The following is an 18175-nucleotide window of genomic DNA, read 5'->3' on the forward strand; positions in this document are numbered from 1 at the left end:
CATCCCTACCAATGAACCTATTGCGAAACACATCATTCAGGAAATGTCGTACATTACAATGGAAATGAGCTGGTGCACCATCGTGTTGGTACCACATTTCTTGCCGCAGTGCCAAAGGTACGGTCTCCAACAGTTCAGGCAGAACCTCAATAAGAAATGCATGATACGTGCGAACTTTCAGGCGAACAGGGAGAATGTATGGTCCAATTAAATGATCATGTACTATCCCGCACCACACATTCACTGAAAACCAAACCTGTGCTGGTGATGGGCCACAAAAAGTGCATGTGGGTTGTCAAAGTCCCATACATGACTGTTTCTACTATGAAGACATCCATCCTGGTGAAAATGGCTTCATCTGTCCACAATATGTTTGCCCCGAAGTGAGGGTTTGTGTCCAGCTGATGCAACAACCATTGGCAAAACTCCATTAGAGGGCGAAAGTCACGAGGTTTAAAAGGGTGCATTCCTTCCTCTGACAACACTCGCCAAACATTCACATGAGACGTGTTTCGTGCCCGAGCGAGCACTCGCATACTGGTGCCTGGATGTTCTGCGACCGCTGTTAACACATCTTCTGCAAACTGATGTGTGCGTACACTTCGGGGTCTTCCAACTTCTTGCCGCGGTGGTAACACTGACCATGTTTCACGCAGTCGACTGTCCACTACCTGAAAGAAGGTGTGAGACAGTAAACGTCTATGTGGAAAGCGTTCTCCATAAAGACGCCTTGCCTCACGGCTATTACCACGTGCCTCCCCATACATGAGATGCATGTCTGCTAGCTGCTGGGTCGTATACGCAGCCATCTGTGTAATAGGGAGCTGGAACTGCAAAGTATTGTTTTTGTTTAACACTGGCACACTGCACAAATTGGCCATATAACCGTGAGAACACCACAGACCAATTGTTGCGATACTTGACTTGTCCACTCCACCACGTCAACTTCTTTCAATACAACATACTAGTACTCTTCAATGCGTATGACAACCTAGAGCGAACTGCTGATCATATCCCAGCACCTGCAACACGACTGGAACGACTGCCGGAGAGAACCAACCATTCGGGCTCCTCTCGCGGGAACAGCAGTCATGAAGGTCAAACGTAGACTACGAGAGCCAGACTTGACTGTGCAGCGCTTCCAAAACTGGTCTCTTTTATGTCACAATGATCGCATGCGAACACTTTTGGTATTGCTCCCCACCCCCTTTGTGTGGTGAAAGTGACATCTTCAGTTGGTGTACAGTGACATGCACTGTCTGTGCATAAGACATTGTAGCATTTGTTGTTTGTTGTGTGTGTGTGTGGGGGGGATGTTACGTAATTGTTGCGTGTAAAAATACACGTTGTCGCAATCATCTGATATTGTGTTTTTCTTTCCCTCCTCCTGGTGGAGTAATGTGTCTCTCGTATGCCACATGACATGATTCGTTCATTCCTCGCGTGTAACTGGGGTATGCAACCGTGCTCAACTTTTCGGATTTTGTGTTCGGTGCTCGTGTTTTGATGTTTGAGGTCGGGATGTGTTGTCTTGAACGCATTTCTCATTGTCACGGTCCTTCTTGCTGCGTTACATACCCTTTCCATGTATTGTTCTTGCTGGAAATCCCCAATTCCTTTGAGGACTCCATTGCGCATGCGTGCAGTGAACTTTTCATAGTGACTTCCGGACTGAGCACATACGATTCCTTTATGATTCCCTTGTAACCGCCTCTCTATCTGTTATAGTATTCGTCCCAGTTAGGTGTAACTTTCACTTTGTCACCTTTTGCGAGGCTCCTATCTCGGAAACGAAGCCTCAGTCGTAAAAATGGAACTTAGACTTTTTGCTTGTTTTCGTGTGAGGAATCACCTCCCAAGCGTTGTAAACGACCTTTAGAAACACCCTGTATATATACTTCTACAGCAGCAATCGCGTTCGGGAAAGGTTAAAAAAATGACTTGGTATTCAAAGGCAGATAAGCTTGGTAGCCTAGCTTGTTCGCGTTCATGAGTTACGCATGATCACGCTTCACAAGGCCGCTTCTTATCGCAACACATTGTGCGTCGATGTACAGCGTCTGCACCCAACAAATTACAAGTGACCAGAGTCGAATTTTAAAGAAACTCTGAAGAATAATAGATTTCATCAGAGGCGGCTAAGTGGGCAATAGCTCAACATGCAATAAGTATTGATTCCTGGCAAACAAAAATGCTTATTGAATGAGTATTCGGATAGTAATATGTGTTTTATCGTGTAACATGTAATATACTTATTGGGATTACCGCGTAGTAGGTCAACCAATCCATGAAAAACAAAATGAAATTGAATGGTTGGTTTAATATAGATAATTATTTTTTTATTAATTTTTCCTCATTCCCTTGTTTTTCTTATTTTAATAATAACAATAACGCATGGCTCAACAGCTATCTCCCGACTGCCAGTCTCCCTCCCACAATCCTTCCTAGCGATCTTCAACCAGATGGGGTGACGTTTGATCAGCACGTCAAACCCTCAACCATTATGGTGGTTGTTGCGTTTCTTATTTAAACACTGGATTGATTATATACACTATTTAATGTACACTGACAATGGACTACATTGGAATGGAGTCGACCACCGCGTAGCAATGTCTCTCGCTGTTCTCTCGTTCAGTGCGGGTATTTCCCAATAAGTACCACGCCCTGCACAGTCTCCGAAGCAGAGTCTGCACTGTCCTGCCACCTAGTGGCGACAAGTATAATGAATACTTAAAATATACAAATTTTCACACATTAATAACACAAATAATAATACATACACTAATCTGTCCCAAACATAGTCCCCCCTCTTGATCGAGTCGATCAACAAAGGTACAACTAATGATCTATTGGAAGAGGCACTAGTTTGTTAACTGGACGTTTATAGGTTGAAGATGAAGTGCGAACAGTTGCAACACGCACTAGTTCATCCGCACCAGGATGCACTTGTTCAACTATAGCAAGTTTCCATGTAAGTGGAGGTAGGTGATCTTCCTTCACTAAGACCACTGTTCCTGGTTCCAAATTCTTCTTTTGGGTGTTCCACTTGGTCCTCTGCTGCAGGGAATGCAAGTAGTCCTTTGACCAACGGTCCCATAGTTGTTGGTACATCTGCTGCAATTTCTGCCATCTGGATTCTTTGATGTTAGTTAGACTACGCTCAGGAAAACTAGTTAGGGGTGCACCAATAAGGAAATGGCCAGGGGCTATAAAACTGGGATCTGTAGGGTCATGTGACAATACTGTGAGGGGCCTGGAGTTAAGACAGGCTTCGATTTGAACTAAGAGTGTTTCAAGTTCTTCGAAAGTGAGAGCAGAGTTCCCTACGATTCTCCTCAGGTGATGCTTCATGGACTTCACTCCTGCTTCACAAAGTCCAGCCATATTTGGGCTATTGGGTGGTAGAAAATGCCATTTGAATCCTTCCTGAGCTGCATGGTCTTCTAAAGACTTGCTGAAGTCTGATGATTGGAATAAATTCTTCAAGTCTTGTAACTCACGATTGGGACCTACGAAATTTCTTCCGTTGTCGCTGTACAAGTTCAGACATTTTCCTCTGCCTGCCGTAAATCTTCGCAAAGCAGCAATGAATGACTTGGTGCTGAGATCTCCGACCAATTCTAGGTGTATAGCCTTGGTGGCAAAGCATACAAATACTGCTACATATGCTTTCAACCTTGATTTGTTTCTGGTGATCGACGGCTTGATGATAATTGGTCCAGCGTAATCAACTCCAGTGTTTAGAAATGGTCTAGTGGACTGTATTCTGGATGGTGGTAATTGTCCCATGAGTTGGTTGGAAACAGATGCTCTTAATTTGAAACAAATGAGGCACTTATGCAGAATAGCTCTGACCACTTGTCTGGCTCTTGGTATCCAGTACTCCTGTCATAATGAAGATATAAGGAGTTGTGGTCCTGCATGTAATAACCTGTGTTGTTCTGAAAGAATGATCAATTCAGTTAAATGATGCTTCGGTGGCAATATGATTTGATGTTTGCTATCATATGGTAGCTGTGAGTGCCTAAGTCTTCCTCCAACTCTGAGTACATGTTTGTCATCTAGGAAAGGATGCAAGTCTGAAAGTTGACTATCCTTTGACACCTGACTGTTAGAAGACAATTCTCGTATTTCCTTGCCATAAACTTCGTGTTGCACGCTTCTAATGCAAGTATGCAATGCTGATCTTAAGTCACTTGCTGACAATGATCCTATGTGTTTCTCTTGTTTGTTCCTCGCATTGTGTAGAAATCTCAAACAATATGCAATCACTCTTTGAAGTTTCAATAACGACGAAAATCTGCTGATAAATTCTATTGTTGGTGCATTTGTGACTAGACTTACTGTAGTTGTTCTTTGTTCTTCAAGTTCGTCGAGTTCGAAGTCATTATCCCTTGACGATGTTGGACTCGAAGGCCATGATGTTGTTGGAAGTGATAGCCAATCAGGGCCATGTAACCACATTTGAGAGGTGTGTAGTGAGCCTACATTTGTCCCTCTGCTGATTAAATCTGCGGGGTTCTGTGCTGACACTACATGTTTCCAGTACTGAGGCTTCGTACATTCTTGAATTTGTGAAACTCTATTCGCTACAAAGGTTTTCCATCGTCTTGCAGGTGATGCAAGCCACGCCAGTACGATCTTCGAATCGGTCCATAGATTGATTCTACTGACTTCCAATTGTAGTAGTTGTAACACCTTGTGTGTTAGTTTCGCCAACAACAAGGCAGCGCACAATTCAAGACGAGGAAGAGTGATCCTTCTTATAGGTGCCACACGTGAACGTGAACAAAGTAAATGTACAGTGGTTTCACCATTTCCATTTGTTGATCTAAGATACAAACAACAGCCATATGCAACTTGCGATGCATCTGAAAATCCGTGGAGTTGAATGTCAACCACTTTTCCTTGAACTAGCACAAATCTGTTAACTTGTATCTGATTAATGTTTGGTAACTGTTGAAACAAACGTTTCCACTCCATGTTGAGTTGATCTGGTAACTTATCGTCCCATTCCATGTTATGGAACCATAATTGTTGTAGAAATATCTTGTAAGAAATTACTATTGGACTCACTAGTCCCAAAGGATCAAAGATTGATGCGACAATAGAAGCTACTTGTCGTTTAGTGATGTTGTCTTCATAACATGACACTATCTCCTTGTTATTTGCTTGCAATTTATCTGTGACTGGATCCCATGTGAGGCCTAAAGCTGTAACGTTTGCTCCCTTGTCAAACTGAAATGGTAGTTGCATTTCTCTATGAGTAGTTGGTACTGCTTCAAGAAGTTCTGGATGATTAGAACACCATTTCTTCAAAGTGAATCCTGCTGAATTCAGTAAATCGATTAGTTCTCCTTGCAATTGTCTAGCTTCTTCAATACTGTTGGCTCCAGTGAGGAGGTCATCAACGTAAACATCTCGTTGTAAAACTTTGGATGCATTCGGAAACTTGGTTGCTTCCTCTTCAGCTAACTGCTGCAATGTTTTGGTCGCCAAAAATGGTGATGATGCCAAACCAAATGTGACTCTTGTGAGCTCGAACGTTTGTACTGGCATTTCTGTAGATTTTCTCCAAAGTATGCGTTGAAACTTAGTGTCATCTGGATGAATCAGGATTTGTCTGAACATCTTCTCGGCGTCTGCCGTAAATACAACCTTGTGCGTTCTGAAGCGAAGAGCTATAGACTGAAGATCGTCATGTGTGGTTGGACCGACCATCAGTGTATCGTTTAATGAGACTCCATTTGTTGTTTTTGCTGATGCATCAAAAACAATTCTGGTTTTCGTGCTGCTGCTGCTAGGTTTGAATACTGGATGATGTGGTAAATAGTATGACACATCAGCTTCATTTGGATCTGGTTGTACTGGCTTCATGTGTCCCAACATTTCATACTCCTCGAGTATTCTGCTATACTCCTCTTTCAACTCTGGTTGAAGCTGAAACCTCTTCTCTAACTGATGTAATCTGAATAATGCCTGGTTGTATGAATGTCCTAGCTCTGTATGATCTGATCGAAATGGGAGACGAACAATGAAACGCCCTGTTTCATCTCTGGTGGTGTGTTGATTGAAGTGGTTTTCACAAGCTACTTCTTCAGCTGTTTTTGGTTTCGAGTACATTTCCTCCAACTCGAAAAACCGCCGTAATTGAGAATCCAAATTGTCTTCCATGCGTACAAAACATGCGACTGTGGGTGTACTAGGTTGTACAGGCTGTTCCATCCGACCAGCTAAAATCCAACCTAATTCAGTATTTTGAAGAACTGGATAGTTTTCATCTCCCGTTTGTCTTTCAGGAAGAAGTAAGTGCAAGTAAAGTTCCGATCCAATTAGTAGATCTATCCCTTCTGGTTTGTAGAAATCTGGATCTGCTAACTCAATGTCGGTTGGTAGCTTCCAATGTTCATGATGAATAACTTGAGAAGGTACGTTCCCTGTGATGCGTGGGAGTATCAGATAAGTAAGTGAAGTCTGGAAGTCTGACACTCTTGAGCGCAGCTGAATGTCGACACTGTGCTTGGCTTCCGATGAAACATTATTGATTCCTCTGATTGGAATATGATTTTTCTGCTTTCGCAACTGTAGTCTCTGAACAAGATCTTCCTTGATGAAATTTGACTGAGACCCACTGTCCAGGAGAGCTCTACATGTATGTGGCTGTCCCCTAGAATCGACGACTTCTACTAAAGCTGTTGATAGCAGAACGTGTGATCTTGGTTTACTCTTAAATGTGCAGTATGAAGATTGTACTGAAGTTGTCCTTTCAGCTTCATTCCTCGTGTCTGGTGAGTCATTCCTTGGTTGGTCTTGTCTTAGAGGACCTCCTCGTTTACCGCCTTCGTCTGGATGCAACAGTGAATTGTGTTTCAATCCACAGCGTCTACAATTATCTGAAGTACAGTTCCTAAAATTATGATTCGATCTGAGACAATTATAACAAAGTTTGTTGTTGCGCACACACTCTTGTTTCTGCTTCAAACTTGCGCCTGCAAAAGACTTGCATGAATATAAGGAATGTGCTAATTTACAGAAATAGCATTGTGTATTTGTAGTTGTCAGGTAAGAATTTGACTGACGGATGTGTTTCTGTTTAGGGCTAACCTTGTGTTCATTGACATTTTTGTTTACGTGAACAGACTTCATTGATTCCAAAGCTTGACATTTTTGTTCTAGAAAGGTGAACAGTTCCTTTAGTGTAGGGAACGACTGATCGGTATGGCTTAATTCCCATTCCCTTCTTGTGTGAGAATCAAGTTGAGCCAAAAAATGATGTATTAAAATAACATCTTCTAACGGTGTTTGTAATTCAAGGGCTCGAAGAGCATTTAAGTTACTGGTGACGTCATTGATAAACTGACGTAATTCTGTGGCATTTTCCTTGTTAATTGCGTTCACATGTAAGATGTTATTGACATGACTTGCTGCTATCAGTCGTTTATTCTCATACCTATCTTTCAACAATTGCCACGCAATATCATAATTTGAATCGGTCATGGGCAAAGTATTGATAAGTGTTCTTGCTTCAGATTCCAATGATGAACGCAAGTAGTGGAATTTCTGTATTTTAGGAATATTGTCATTTGTGTGAACCATAGCCTGAAATGCATCTGAATATGCTAACCAATCCTGATAATTACCGTGAAACGTGGGTAAAGATACCGTGGGTAATTTGATGTGCTTGGTGCCTAATGATGAAGCATTGTTTACAACATCCGATCCATCTGTAGGTGCAGCTTGTGCTTGTTTATGTTTCTCTATAATGGATTCCATTTTACCCCGTACCTTATAGTAAACTTCTTCAAAATCCTCCCTGTGAGGTTCGTGATTCTCGTTTATATCTTCTACTTCTAAACGTGTTTGAACTTCATCATATTTTTCCCACAAAGGTGTTAAATTCTGCACACGGACCCTTACTTCTTGAACTTCCCCCGTATCTTCAAAGGCATTGCCAAATGCTTGTGTTCGTGTCAACTGGCCCCTAAATCCAGCTCTCTTACGTATCAACACTCTTTTTTCTTCTTCATCCATCGCGAAGGAAAGAGGGCAAGATATGTAGGAAATATAGTACGTGAGGAAAGAGTAAACAAAATATGGTGCGAGCCTAGCTAACTACTGACCTTGATCTGAAGCTTCCCTGGGTGTTGGCGATGACGTCACTTCAGCCGACAGCAGAATACTGTAGTGGATGCTCGAAACTGTCCAAATTTATGATACTCTGTCCCGTGTTGAGTTATCGTAACAGATAACTTATTGTCCACTGAATACTACCGTGTATAACTGTCTTATAACAAAACATTCGACGTACGCACGATAACTATACGGAATGTCTGTTCAAACCACACGCGTAATCGTTGTGATCGAAAATTACACGTAATACGTAATAAGTACTGTGACACAGAAGTTCTACGATTGAGCACATGCAACCATATTGACGTAAGTACGAATGTCAGTACACATCTGTAACTGGAACACTGCATACAAAGTCACTTCGATACCGCGCGAAAACACTCGTTCTTTCCATGGCGGGCGAGTTGAGACGTTTGTTCTGATGCGTAACACATCATATCTCACAGAGATTGTTCACTTGGTAAACTAATCCTGCCCGGAGATGACCATAAAATGTTGCGTTTCTTATTTAAACACTGGATTGATTATATACACTATTTAATGTACACTGACACTGGACTACATTGGAATGGAGTCGACCACCGCGTAGCAATGTCTCTCGCTGTTCTCTCGTTCAGTGCGGGTATTTCCCGATAAGTACCACGCCCTGCACAGTCTCCGAAGCAGAGTCTGCACTGTCCTGCCACCTAGTGGCGACAAGTATAATGAATACTTAAAATATACAAATTTTTCATCAAGATGGAACACCCACTCATTGGTCCAAGGATGTTCGAGGTTTTCTGGATAGGCATTTCCCTGGCAAGTGGATAGGCCGTGATGTACTTATTCCCTGGCCACCGCGCTTTCCTGATATCACACCCTTGGATTTCTTCTTCTGGGGCTATGTCAAAGATTTTGTTTACCGTACTCCTGTTCCAGATGTTCCTACTCTTCGAAGAAGAATAACGTGTAGAGTGTCCTAACTGTTTCAGGCGGCGTAGCTCGTCGTTTCTGGGCATGTTGTAGGCAATGGTCGGTGTCTCGTCTGGCATCGGGCGAATCGAGGGTAACGCCCTCATCTCTCTTCTTCTCTTAGCCCGCCATGATTTTCGATGTTCCTCGTTTCACAAAAACTATAAACGGCGTAAGATTATCACGGAAACACAGTCTCGCTTCGACTTCCTCCAGCGATTGAGGTAAGCGCACTCGTAACGACTTACTGCCTATCACACACTGATGTTCGCAAAACAAAGCAAAGTCCACGGTATACGAAGAGGTAACGCGGAGGTGCTCTCGCTATGAGAATCGCGGTAAAACTGTATGTCGAAAAAGCATGTCCTTCGTTTTATCCCGATTTCGAAAAAGGACGCTCGGCGCTCGTTGAAGGGACGCTTCCGGAGAGGTCATCCCACTTCGCTCTATTGTCTCCTAGGCTGAACAGGATCGTGTTAGAGGTTTCGTTCCTACGGATTAAGTTTCCGTCTCGCTGGCGCCCAGAGCTCAACTGCAATCTGTGCTCATAAACTGATCGATTACAACCAATTCGATCTGGCATCCGTAATTCTTGCTTGATCGCGACGAAACTCCACACATCCGTCCTTGCACACATGTTGCTGCGCTGGTAAAAATTCCACGCAAATCAGGCCGCCGGAACCCGAGATATTTAAATGGTTGTCATTACGATCGAATTTCCTAAGCTTTAGACGCATAACGTGACCTTTCAGGTGCTCGCCCGTCAGTCTCGGGACTTCCTTTCATTCTCCCGTCGGCTTGGCAGATCAAATATATATTCTTACAAATTAAGACACTCAACACTTTGATTCAACACATTGTTTTACGGCTAATTGTTAGAGTAATAATAATAATAATAATGACGACGGTAAATCTGACTGTCACATGTTACTGGCAACATGCTAGGACGTGTATGGGCAGAAGTGGATTACCGCCTTGACGTTCTGAGAACAACTAGAGGGATGCACATTGAGGTAGGTGTATGGCACATAAACGTGGAGAGTTGTAGCTCATTTTACAATCAACAGCATTGTTCTATTGCATTTAGTTTCCGAGCTATGTTTTTTGTAATGGTACCGGGACTTTATGAACACCTTGTATTAGGTACTTTGCGTCACCCTCCCCTGCCCTTAGAAATTGGCATCGTTCATTTCGTGTTGCAAAGAAGCAGAAAGCTTGTTAATTTTATTGTAAATAATAGAAATACAGTTCATTTAGTTTTCGAACAGAATAACCAAAGTAGAAAAAAAAGCAGTAGATCAAAAAAATTGAATTTAAAAAGGAGGAATCGGTTTGGTGCGCCATTTAATCCAAAGAATAAAGGTTCCACAGTTTTCACATTCCATAAATTATAGTTTTATGTGAGAGGTCATTAAATTTCCTCCTATTAAAGCCCCTTTTTTAACGAGTTGTGCAAAAGGTAATAACAATACTATGCATTTCAGTACACAAACTTCATAAGATGTAAAAAAAGTAATGATAATAGTTGTGGTGGTTATTCATTCATCTGGTGAATCGAGTAGCACTCCCCATTTCTATAATAATAATAAATTTGGAATGAAAAATCTGTAAAACCTAAAAATATTACCGGTAGCATAAAGACCTAAATTTCCTAGTCTGATTTAGACGCATAAACCTACAATAGGTTTTAACAAGCAACTTAGGCTATTTTAGGCATCAGTTGTTGCGTTTTGTAATAAAATGCTGACGTAACTCGTTATTTCTTATTTACCTGCAAAAAAAGAAGGTTAAAAATTTAAAATCCGAGGTCTAATTATTTCAGCACAATTGAGAAAAAAATTAAATACACTGATGAAAGTTAAAGGAGGCATACAAGTGTTCTTCAAATTCCAGATATACTCTGTCCCAGGAGTCTGTGGACAAAGCGGAAGTAAAACAAGTCCTCTGCACATAATGACTAGAGAGGACACGATCAATGAACGCGAGAGGAAATGGATTAAGGGGCACGCGACTGCAGCAACCAGCCTTCCGCAGTAGCGAGCACTGTTTTGCTACACACGTTCGCTTTCTCCCCTTGTCTACCGTTATGCGCTAAATGACTCCACAGGCTCCTGGGACGAAGTATACAACTTTTGGTACGTACCTACGTCAGTGCTACTAAATCATCACAGGTTTGTATGGAAACTATCCTAGTTTTTATAAAAGCCCTACTACTAAAAAAAAAAAGTAAAGTGCTGCCCTGTGCTTTGCACCACGTCATGAAGACGTATAGGGGGTGTGGGGTTAGGGCTGCACACTTTCTTGATCTTGGCCGAGCTGGGGGTGATGTGATCAGCACCACGTCCCTGGCGCCTATACCCTCCAGAGTTTCCTCCAGGTACCCACTTTATACGTTGCTGGGTGGGCGCCGGAGCCGCTTGAACAGGTTGAAAAAGTCCTGGTTCTCCCCTGCCGGGGGTCGAACGCGGGTCTCTTGCATAGTAGTCCGACGAGCTCTACTACTACTACTACTATTATTATTATTATTAGTTTCATTACTGTTATTATTTCCTTATTATTATAATTATTATATGATTTCTTGAGATGAAGGAAAACATTGAGAAAAATGGAAATTTTGCCATTTGCAAAGTGAAATTCTACTCTAGATTGTGACAACACTGGAACAGACAACAGAGAGTGTGCGTTCTTCGTCGGGTCTCCCTTCTCGCACAACGCGAGGACAACCTTGCGTTCTGATGTCACCGGGGAACAGTTTCATTGCGTATCAATCCCTAAGATTGTATGTTTATTTTATTAAGTCTCTCTGAACGCTTCATGTTGACCAGGGCATTCACTTGTTTTTCTCAGCTGTCTCAAGCCTCTTAGGCATGTTTACAATGCATTGTGTTGTGCCATGCAAACCTCCTGAGCATTCAGGAAACAGGTAACACTTCTGGGTTTGGTGTCAGCGGTTTGCATGGTAGCAATTATTATAAACACGATTCGGCGATTCGGCATCGAGGAAGAGCTCGATGGCCAGGGAATATCGAGGTGAGACAAGCTGGGAAGAGACTGGACTTTGGGAATTGAGTTGGTAGAGAGAGGAGGTCAGCAAGACAGGAGGTCGATAGTGGAAGCACGCTCTGGCCAACAAGTTAGAGAGAAGCTTACAGAGGACTTCGCTATTTTGATTCAGCTAACAGACTTCAGATAGACAGGTAATTATCCTACACCCAGCCATGATACAGGTTCAACGGTTCACAAAACACAACGAGTGTCCATTGTCTTTTCAGTAGTTTAATTCCTTTGTGTAATTTGTACCTTTCGCATGCCAAGCAATAACTCGTCATGTCAATGACGAGTGGTCTCATCAAGAGGATGAATGATGAGTAGTTTACATCACCCCATCAGTTAACTGGTTCAGATCCCTTCATTCTATAGAATGACACGATTGTTAGGCTAAATGACTAAGTTGTTAGGTTTAGTTCTCTTAGCATAAATAATACATTTACTATGTATTTATGCTAAAAGAACCAAACCTAACAGACCAAACTACGTAGCGGCATTTCTCGTCTGATGTCAGAAAGAACACAAGGTTGCTCTTGCATTGTGCGATAAGGCAGACCCTTATTTGGTCTGTCCAGTGCAGTTCAGCCCATTCCACGTCCTTGATTTGAACAGCAGCAAGTTCTTTTAGGTCAGCTTTCTGCGTGATATCATTTCACCACCGTAAGTTCTATTTTGTTCTTTACCATAATTGCATTTTTCTTGGATACACAGATGGCTCGATTTTGGATCGTAAGCAGTGCTCGAAGTGGAAATTCCTAGGTGGGTTCGATCACAGATTAGGATATGAATGGGGTTGCATGCTTGGGGCAAGCATGAGATAGATGTGTGAAGTTCGAGGTCCGTGAATAGTCTCCCCCTTCCCCCCGCTTGAAGGGAGGGCAGGCAATGGTTCAACGGACACTGTGGGGAAGCTTGTGTGGATCAAGTTGGACAATGAAGCAGATGCGTGTATGAGGTGAGGTTGCTTATGCAAATTACCCTAGCTGGGGGATGCTTTATGAAAATCTTCCTAAAATGAGAGGGGATAGTAGCCTTCCCCTCGAATTGCTTGACAATATTAACATAGTATTTCAGTGTAAAATGGCCACCCGTACTGTATCTTGAATTTTCTCAATAAATAAATATGAAGCTTTCCTGGCCGCGAATGATGAAGAGGTTTTCTCAGGATATCAACCAGGTGATTTCCGGATAGGCTTCCGAGCTTTCGAGAGCTAACGTCACTCTCATCTTCGGAGATTGATGTGCCACGCTGAGCTTTAGGTATTTGGTGTGGGAGGGGTCCGGTGTAGGTTGAATCCCTGAAGATGAGAGTGAGTTAGTTCTCGAAAGTTCGGAAGCCTATCCGGAAATCACCTGGTTGATATCCCGAGAAAAACCTCCTTCTTCATTCTTGAAGAAAAATAAACTATTCGGAAGTCTACACGCTACGAAGAAAGCCAGAATTAAATACCCTATAGTACGTAGAAATTCAAGCGAAAAATGCACTCTCACAACCAGGACTCGAACCAGAGTCTATGGTACACCATGCAATTTCTCTACCAACTGTGCTCCGTCGGAAAAGCATCGGAAGTGAAAAAATCGGGCAAGATCGGGCAAATAACTCGGTCCCTGCTATTTCTTGAGCAAGCGAACGAAAACAAGTGTCTGTGCAAGCAGTGACGCGAGGCGGCTCCACCATTAACACGTGAGAGGGAATGGGATTGCGTGGAGGGGAGGAAGGCGACTGCAGTTACCAGCTTTCGCAGCAGCGTGTACTGCCTCGCTCTGCTCACTCGATCGCCCCTTCTCTGCCGCTATGCGCGACCTTGCTCCAGAGATACCCGGAGCAGAGTATAGTTGCAAGAGAAATAGGAAGCTATGCCGGACACCCGGTTGCGAGCCCTGATTACTACCTTAAAAAAACTTGTATATTATATATTTTCTGCTTGATAATGTATATTTGGTAAATAATTTACCTTTCATTTTCTTCACTCAACTAGAAATTGATACATTTACAATGCAAATAAAAATACATGAAATTCAGATAATACTGTATTTGGGAGTTCATTTTTAAAGATAACGTTCACAAATTCATTCCGTTGCAGTGAAATATCGCCAACTTGTAATAGATATTTATTTAAATAACAATTTATTGATTTTTATGTAATAAAATAATAAGAAGATAAAACTATCATACACTTCAAAAGCGGAATCTTTATAACCACACAATTAAGAATTGTTTCAGCCGCAAATTCGCAATAGTACAAAATATGTGTACGTAGCATAAGATGTAAAGTAAGATGTGCTTGTTTATTTATTTATTTGTTGTGATTTAACTGAAGAAAGTCAAGGGGAAGCTCCGTTGTATTTAATCGGTTGAATTGTCGTTTAACTTTTAGCTCACCGGAACCAATCGCTAGGGTTTGCTTTTTTACTGGTGGTGACTTTTGGAGTAATTTCATTATGATGTCATCTTACGCCATCAAATCACTTGGAATTAAACCTTAAGCCCAAAATAACTACTCATTGAAAGAGGCAGTTCTAATCTTCCTTTTAATTGTACTTCGAGTATGTAAGAATGGGGGTTGACATAATCTCTTAGAAGAGTGATAGGATATCTTGAATACTTTTTTGCGAATTTACGACAATTAGCCTACTGCTATTATTTGAAATTATGCCTATTATTATTATTACTTTTGTAAATTCGTTTTCTTGAACTTTTGGGTGAGAATATTTTTACCTGTTTATTTTAACCTAATGTAATTCAACCCCAAGGGAAGGGTAAATAAAACATTAAGAATAGAATTTTTATTCGAAATCTCAAGTCAATTCTTCATATTCTAATATATGCAACATTTGGTGTTAATTTTAAGTTAGATTAAAGCTCTGTTGTCTAATGAGCAAAACGAGGGCTAACATAATTTCAACGTTGTCAACATACGTATATCTAAATTTAACCGTGCGTTTTACACAAATCCATTTAAAAAGCTCGCGATAAGAAAGTTTGACGACTTTTGTGTCATCGTTTGCTAAGGTCATTGTACAGTAGAGGGAGATTATTTCCGTAACATCTTTGGCTGTTATGCATTTGAAGCATCGGAACGAGTCACAACTCTCGAAGCAGCCAATTAACCAAGCGAGCCGCTGACGTAATCTCAACCCAGAACCTACCGCTAAGCCCCTTGTTCAGGTTCTACACGCCCACTAGGCTCGCTAGACAGATTCGCGCAGTCTGCTGGAGATGTTCCGAAACTAATTCGACTCTACTACGAAAAATGAAAGATAGGTCTGGTTAATTTGTTCGCTGCAACGACTGCTGTCTCTTGCTACCTACTGGTTTTCGCGCTTCACATCTTTGGCCAATTGTTTTGTCCAAATGGATCGCATAGGAAACAAGAGCTTACACATGTGGCAAAATGCCACCCATTATTACCTTAGACCATACTTACACAGACGTACTTCTCTGTTTCTTGAACGATACGTTCACAACTCCATTGAGAAGCATGTTATTGATTTTTTTGTGGTGTTATTTAGCGTCCCTTTTCTTCCACTTTTGAATAATTTCGGAGATGATGATAAGCTATGATTATATTAAATTTACGAAGGAACAATAACAACATCAGTGTCCAGTCCGGGATTCGATCCTAGTAACTGAGAAAGGCAGTGATCCAATCAGTAGAGCGCTGACTGACATTTACTCGGGAGACCTGGTTCGATCCCTGGGGTAGTAGATTGATTGATTGATTTTAAGTTCACATTATGCACAGTAAGGCTAATTGGGACTGGACCTACAGTTTAAAGTGGGATCCGAACCATTAAGTGCCTCCACCGGGTATCGAACCCGGGACCCCTTGATTAAACTGCGCCATTGAGGAGGCCTGGGGTAGTAGGTTATCTTAGTGGAACATTTTCCGACAATGGCCCTGAAAAAAGCCTCTCTCTGGTTCACCCAGCCTCAGTTAATTGTTACATGTGGGATAAAGGTGGCCAAAGCGTGGTGCCGATCAAAGCACCTCCACAAAGGCGGATAATATTGAATCCATGGGCCATGCCTCCATAGTTATTAGCCCAGTCAATAAAGGACCAAAAAACGTCGAATGTCGATAATAATTCTGTAAAAGCTGAATTTGGTCAGTTGTTAGAACACTACAAAATCCAAAAAGTCCCCGCCCCTCCCTGAGGTGCGCTCCCCCCCAAACATCAATTTCGCAGACTCTCGTTAGACGAGCTACAAAAAAGATTCTGTTCAATTTTTCGATAATGTCGGTGATTTTGCCGTTATTTAAAAAAAAAAAACCTTTAAAAAGTGAAATTTTTCTAGTACGTTTTTAAGTTTTTGCCTTGTAGCTTTTGAACAAATTAAATGACAAGAAATTGTTTGCAATAAAAGTTGTAGCCATATTAATTAGCTTTAAAACGATAAAAGTTTTAATGTATTTTATTTAAAGATACGCCATAAAATGTGTCCCCAAATGGATGATAGTACCAAGAAAGTGTGTCTTTATGACAGTTCGGCGGTTAAGTCCGGAATAATTGACATTTTTTGATAAAAGCAATAGACTTTTTAGAATTAATTGTTATACCACTTAAGGTATGATCAGTCGAGTAGCTAATCGCCATATGCGTACTGACAGCCGCCATCTTGAATATTTTTGATTTGATATATCTCGGGAACGGTTTTCTCAGAAATGCTCTAAATAGTGTAAACATTAATAATATATCAATAAATCTATTTTTGAAAAATAAAAATAGTAGTTTTGTAGAAAAACTCACTATTCATAATACTTCTCGTTCTATGAAGAAAGATGCCGATACGACGAACCTCCAGAAAAAAAAGTAAAATAAACCTACACGTGCACACACGCTAAGAATGCATTTCTCAATCTATTCCCCAAAACTGGTGTCTTGCAGTGCAAATTGCACACACGAGAATTTCAAGGATTATAAATTATATATTAACGAAGATAACGTTTTTCATTTTGATTTGATTACAAGTCGTAATTAACAGCATGTCATTCTTGCTATTTTCAGGTACGCAATGTCCAAGTTGCAACGTTCTGTAGAAGAGAGGCAGCTGCGTGTCATGTGGGCTGCAGTGAGATGCGTGGGGTGTCGGGAAAAATGCGCCCGGGAAAAATGCGCTCTCGCAATAAAAGTGGGAAAAATGCGCCCTCCCAAGAGTAACCACAATGAAAAGTGGGAAAAATGCGCCCAGCACCAACGACTTTCACCAATATGATAATATGTTGATTAAAACAACCTTGACGCAGCTTCCCCTCACACTTAACACAGGCTTGGGACTGTCAGGAAAGATATTTTTTTAACGTAAAGTAAAATATTCTCTTTTCTGGCGTGGTTAGAAGCTGGAGATGATGTCCTTTGTCATATTTTTTTTTATTTTACTTTTGTAATTTTTATTTAATATGTTGTAATTTTTATTTTCTTTGATTAAAGTTTTTATTTACATTTGTATTTCCATTTCTCCTCCGTTGACGATCTTTTACTCCATTTTTTGGATGTACGTCAGACTTCTCAGGCACTTGGTAAGGTCCTTGGGTGTGCTTGTTTTGTAAGTATGTAAAATTTTGCTAATCTGTTCATCCAGTTTTATGTACGTTCGTTTCCTCTTCGTTCCTTCCAAACCGATGCTAGCCCTGTCATATTTGTATCCGCTGTTCCGCTTCCTGCTTCAGCGTCTTCAGAAGGGTGTAGAAGTTGGGATGAAGTCGAACTTTCTCCTGCAGCTTATTGTTCCACCCTTCGACAGCATTGTTCGTGCGGTGCTTTGCATCTCCACAGTGCCACACATCAACTGGTAGATTTGGATTTTGCAGCCATTGTTGTACAAAATAGTCAAGAAACGCTGTCAGTTTCTCCCCTGCTGGCGCCGTACTATGGATTTGGAGCCACCCATCTTCAACGTCCTCGCGGGGGATCATTGCCAGAGCGCTGCACATGCGGACATGAAGCCTTACTTCTTCGTCATTCTTGTAGTCCGGTACCAATCCAACGTCTTGAACTTTACGCCACAGACACTGGTTAAAGTGGAAGTAGCATCCCTTGATGG

The 18175-nt window shown here is 41.6% G+C and overlaps 1 protein-coding gene across 1 annotated transcript in view; it reads left to right on the forward strand.

Annotated features, from left to right (window-relative positions):
• Window positions 1-17216, forward strand: part of LOC145985280 (uncharacterized) — a 40643-nt gene extending 23427 nt beyond the window's left edge. The window contains exon 4 of the mRNA XM_083119100.1: window positions 17140-17216. Within this exon, the coding sequence (XP_082975226.1) occupies window positions 17140-17171 (32 nt within the window). The 3' untranslated portion in view covers window positions 17172-17216. The remainder of the gene's footprint in view (window positions 1-17139) is intronic.
• Window positions 17217-18175: the final 959 nt, after the last annotated feature.

The sequence above is a fragment of the Lepisma saccharinum genome, chromosome 3 (assembly GCF_977018435.1).
Source record: "Lepisma saccharinum chromosome 3, izLepSacc3.1, whole genome shotgun sequence".
NCBI classification, from domain to species: Eukaryota; Metazoa; Arthropoda; class Insecta; order Zygentoma; family Lepismatidae; genus Lepisma; species Lepisma saccharinum.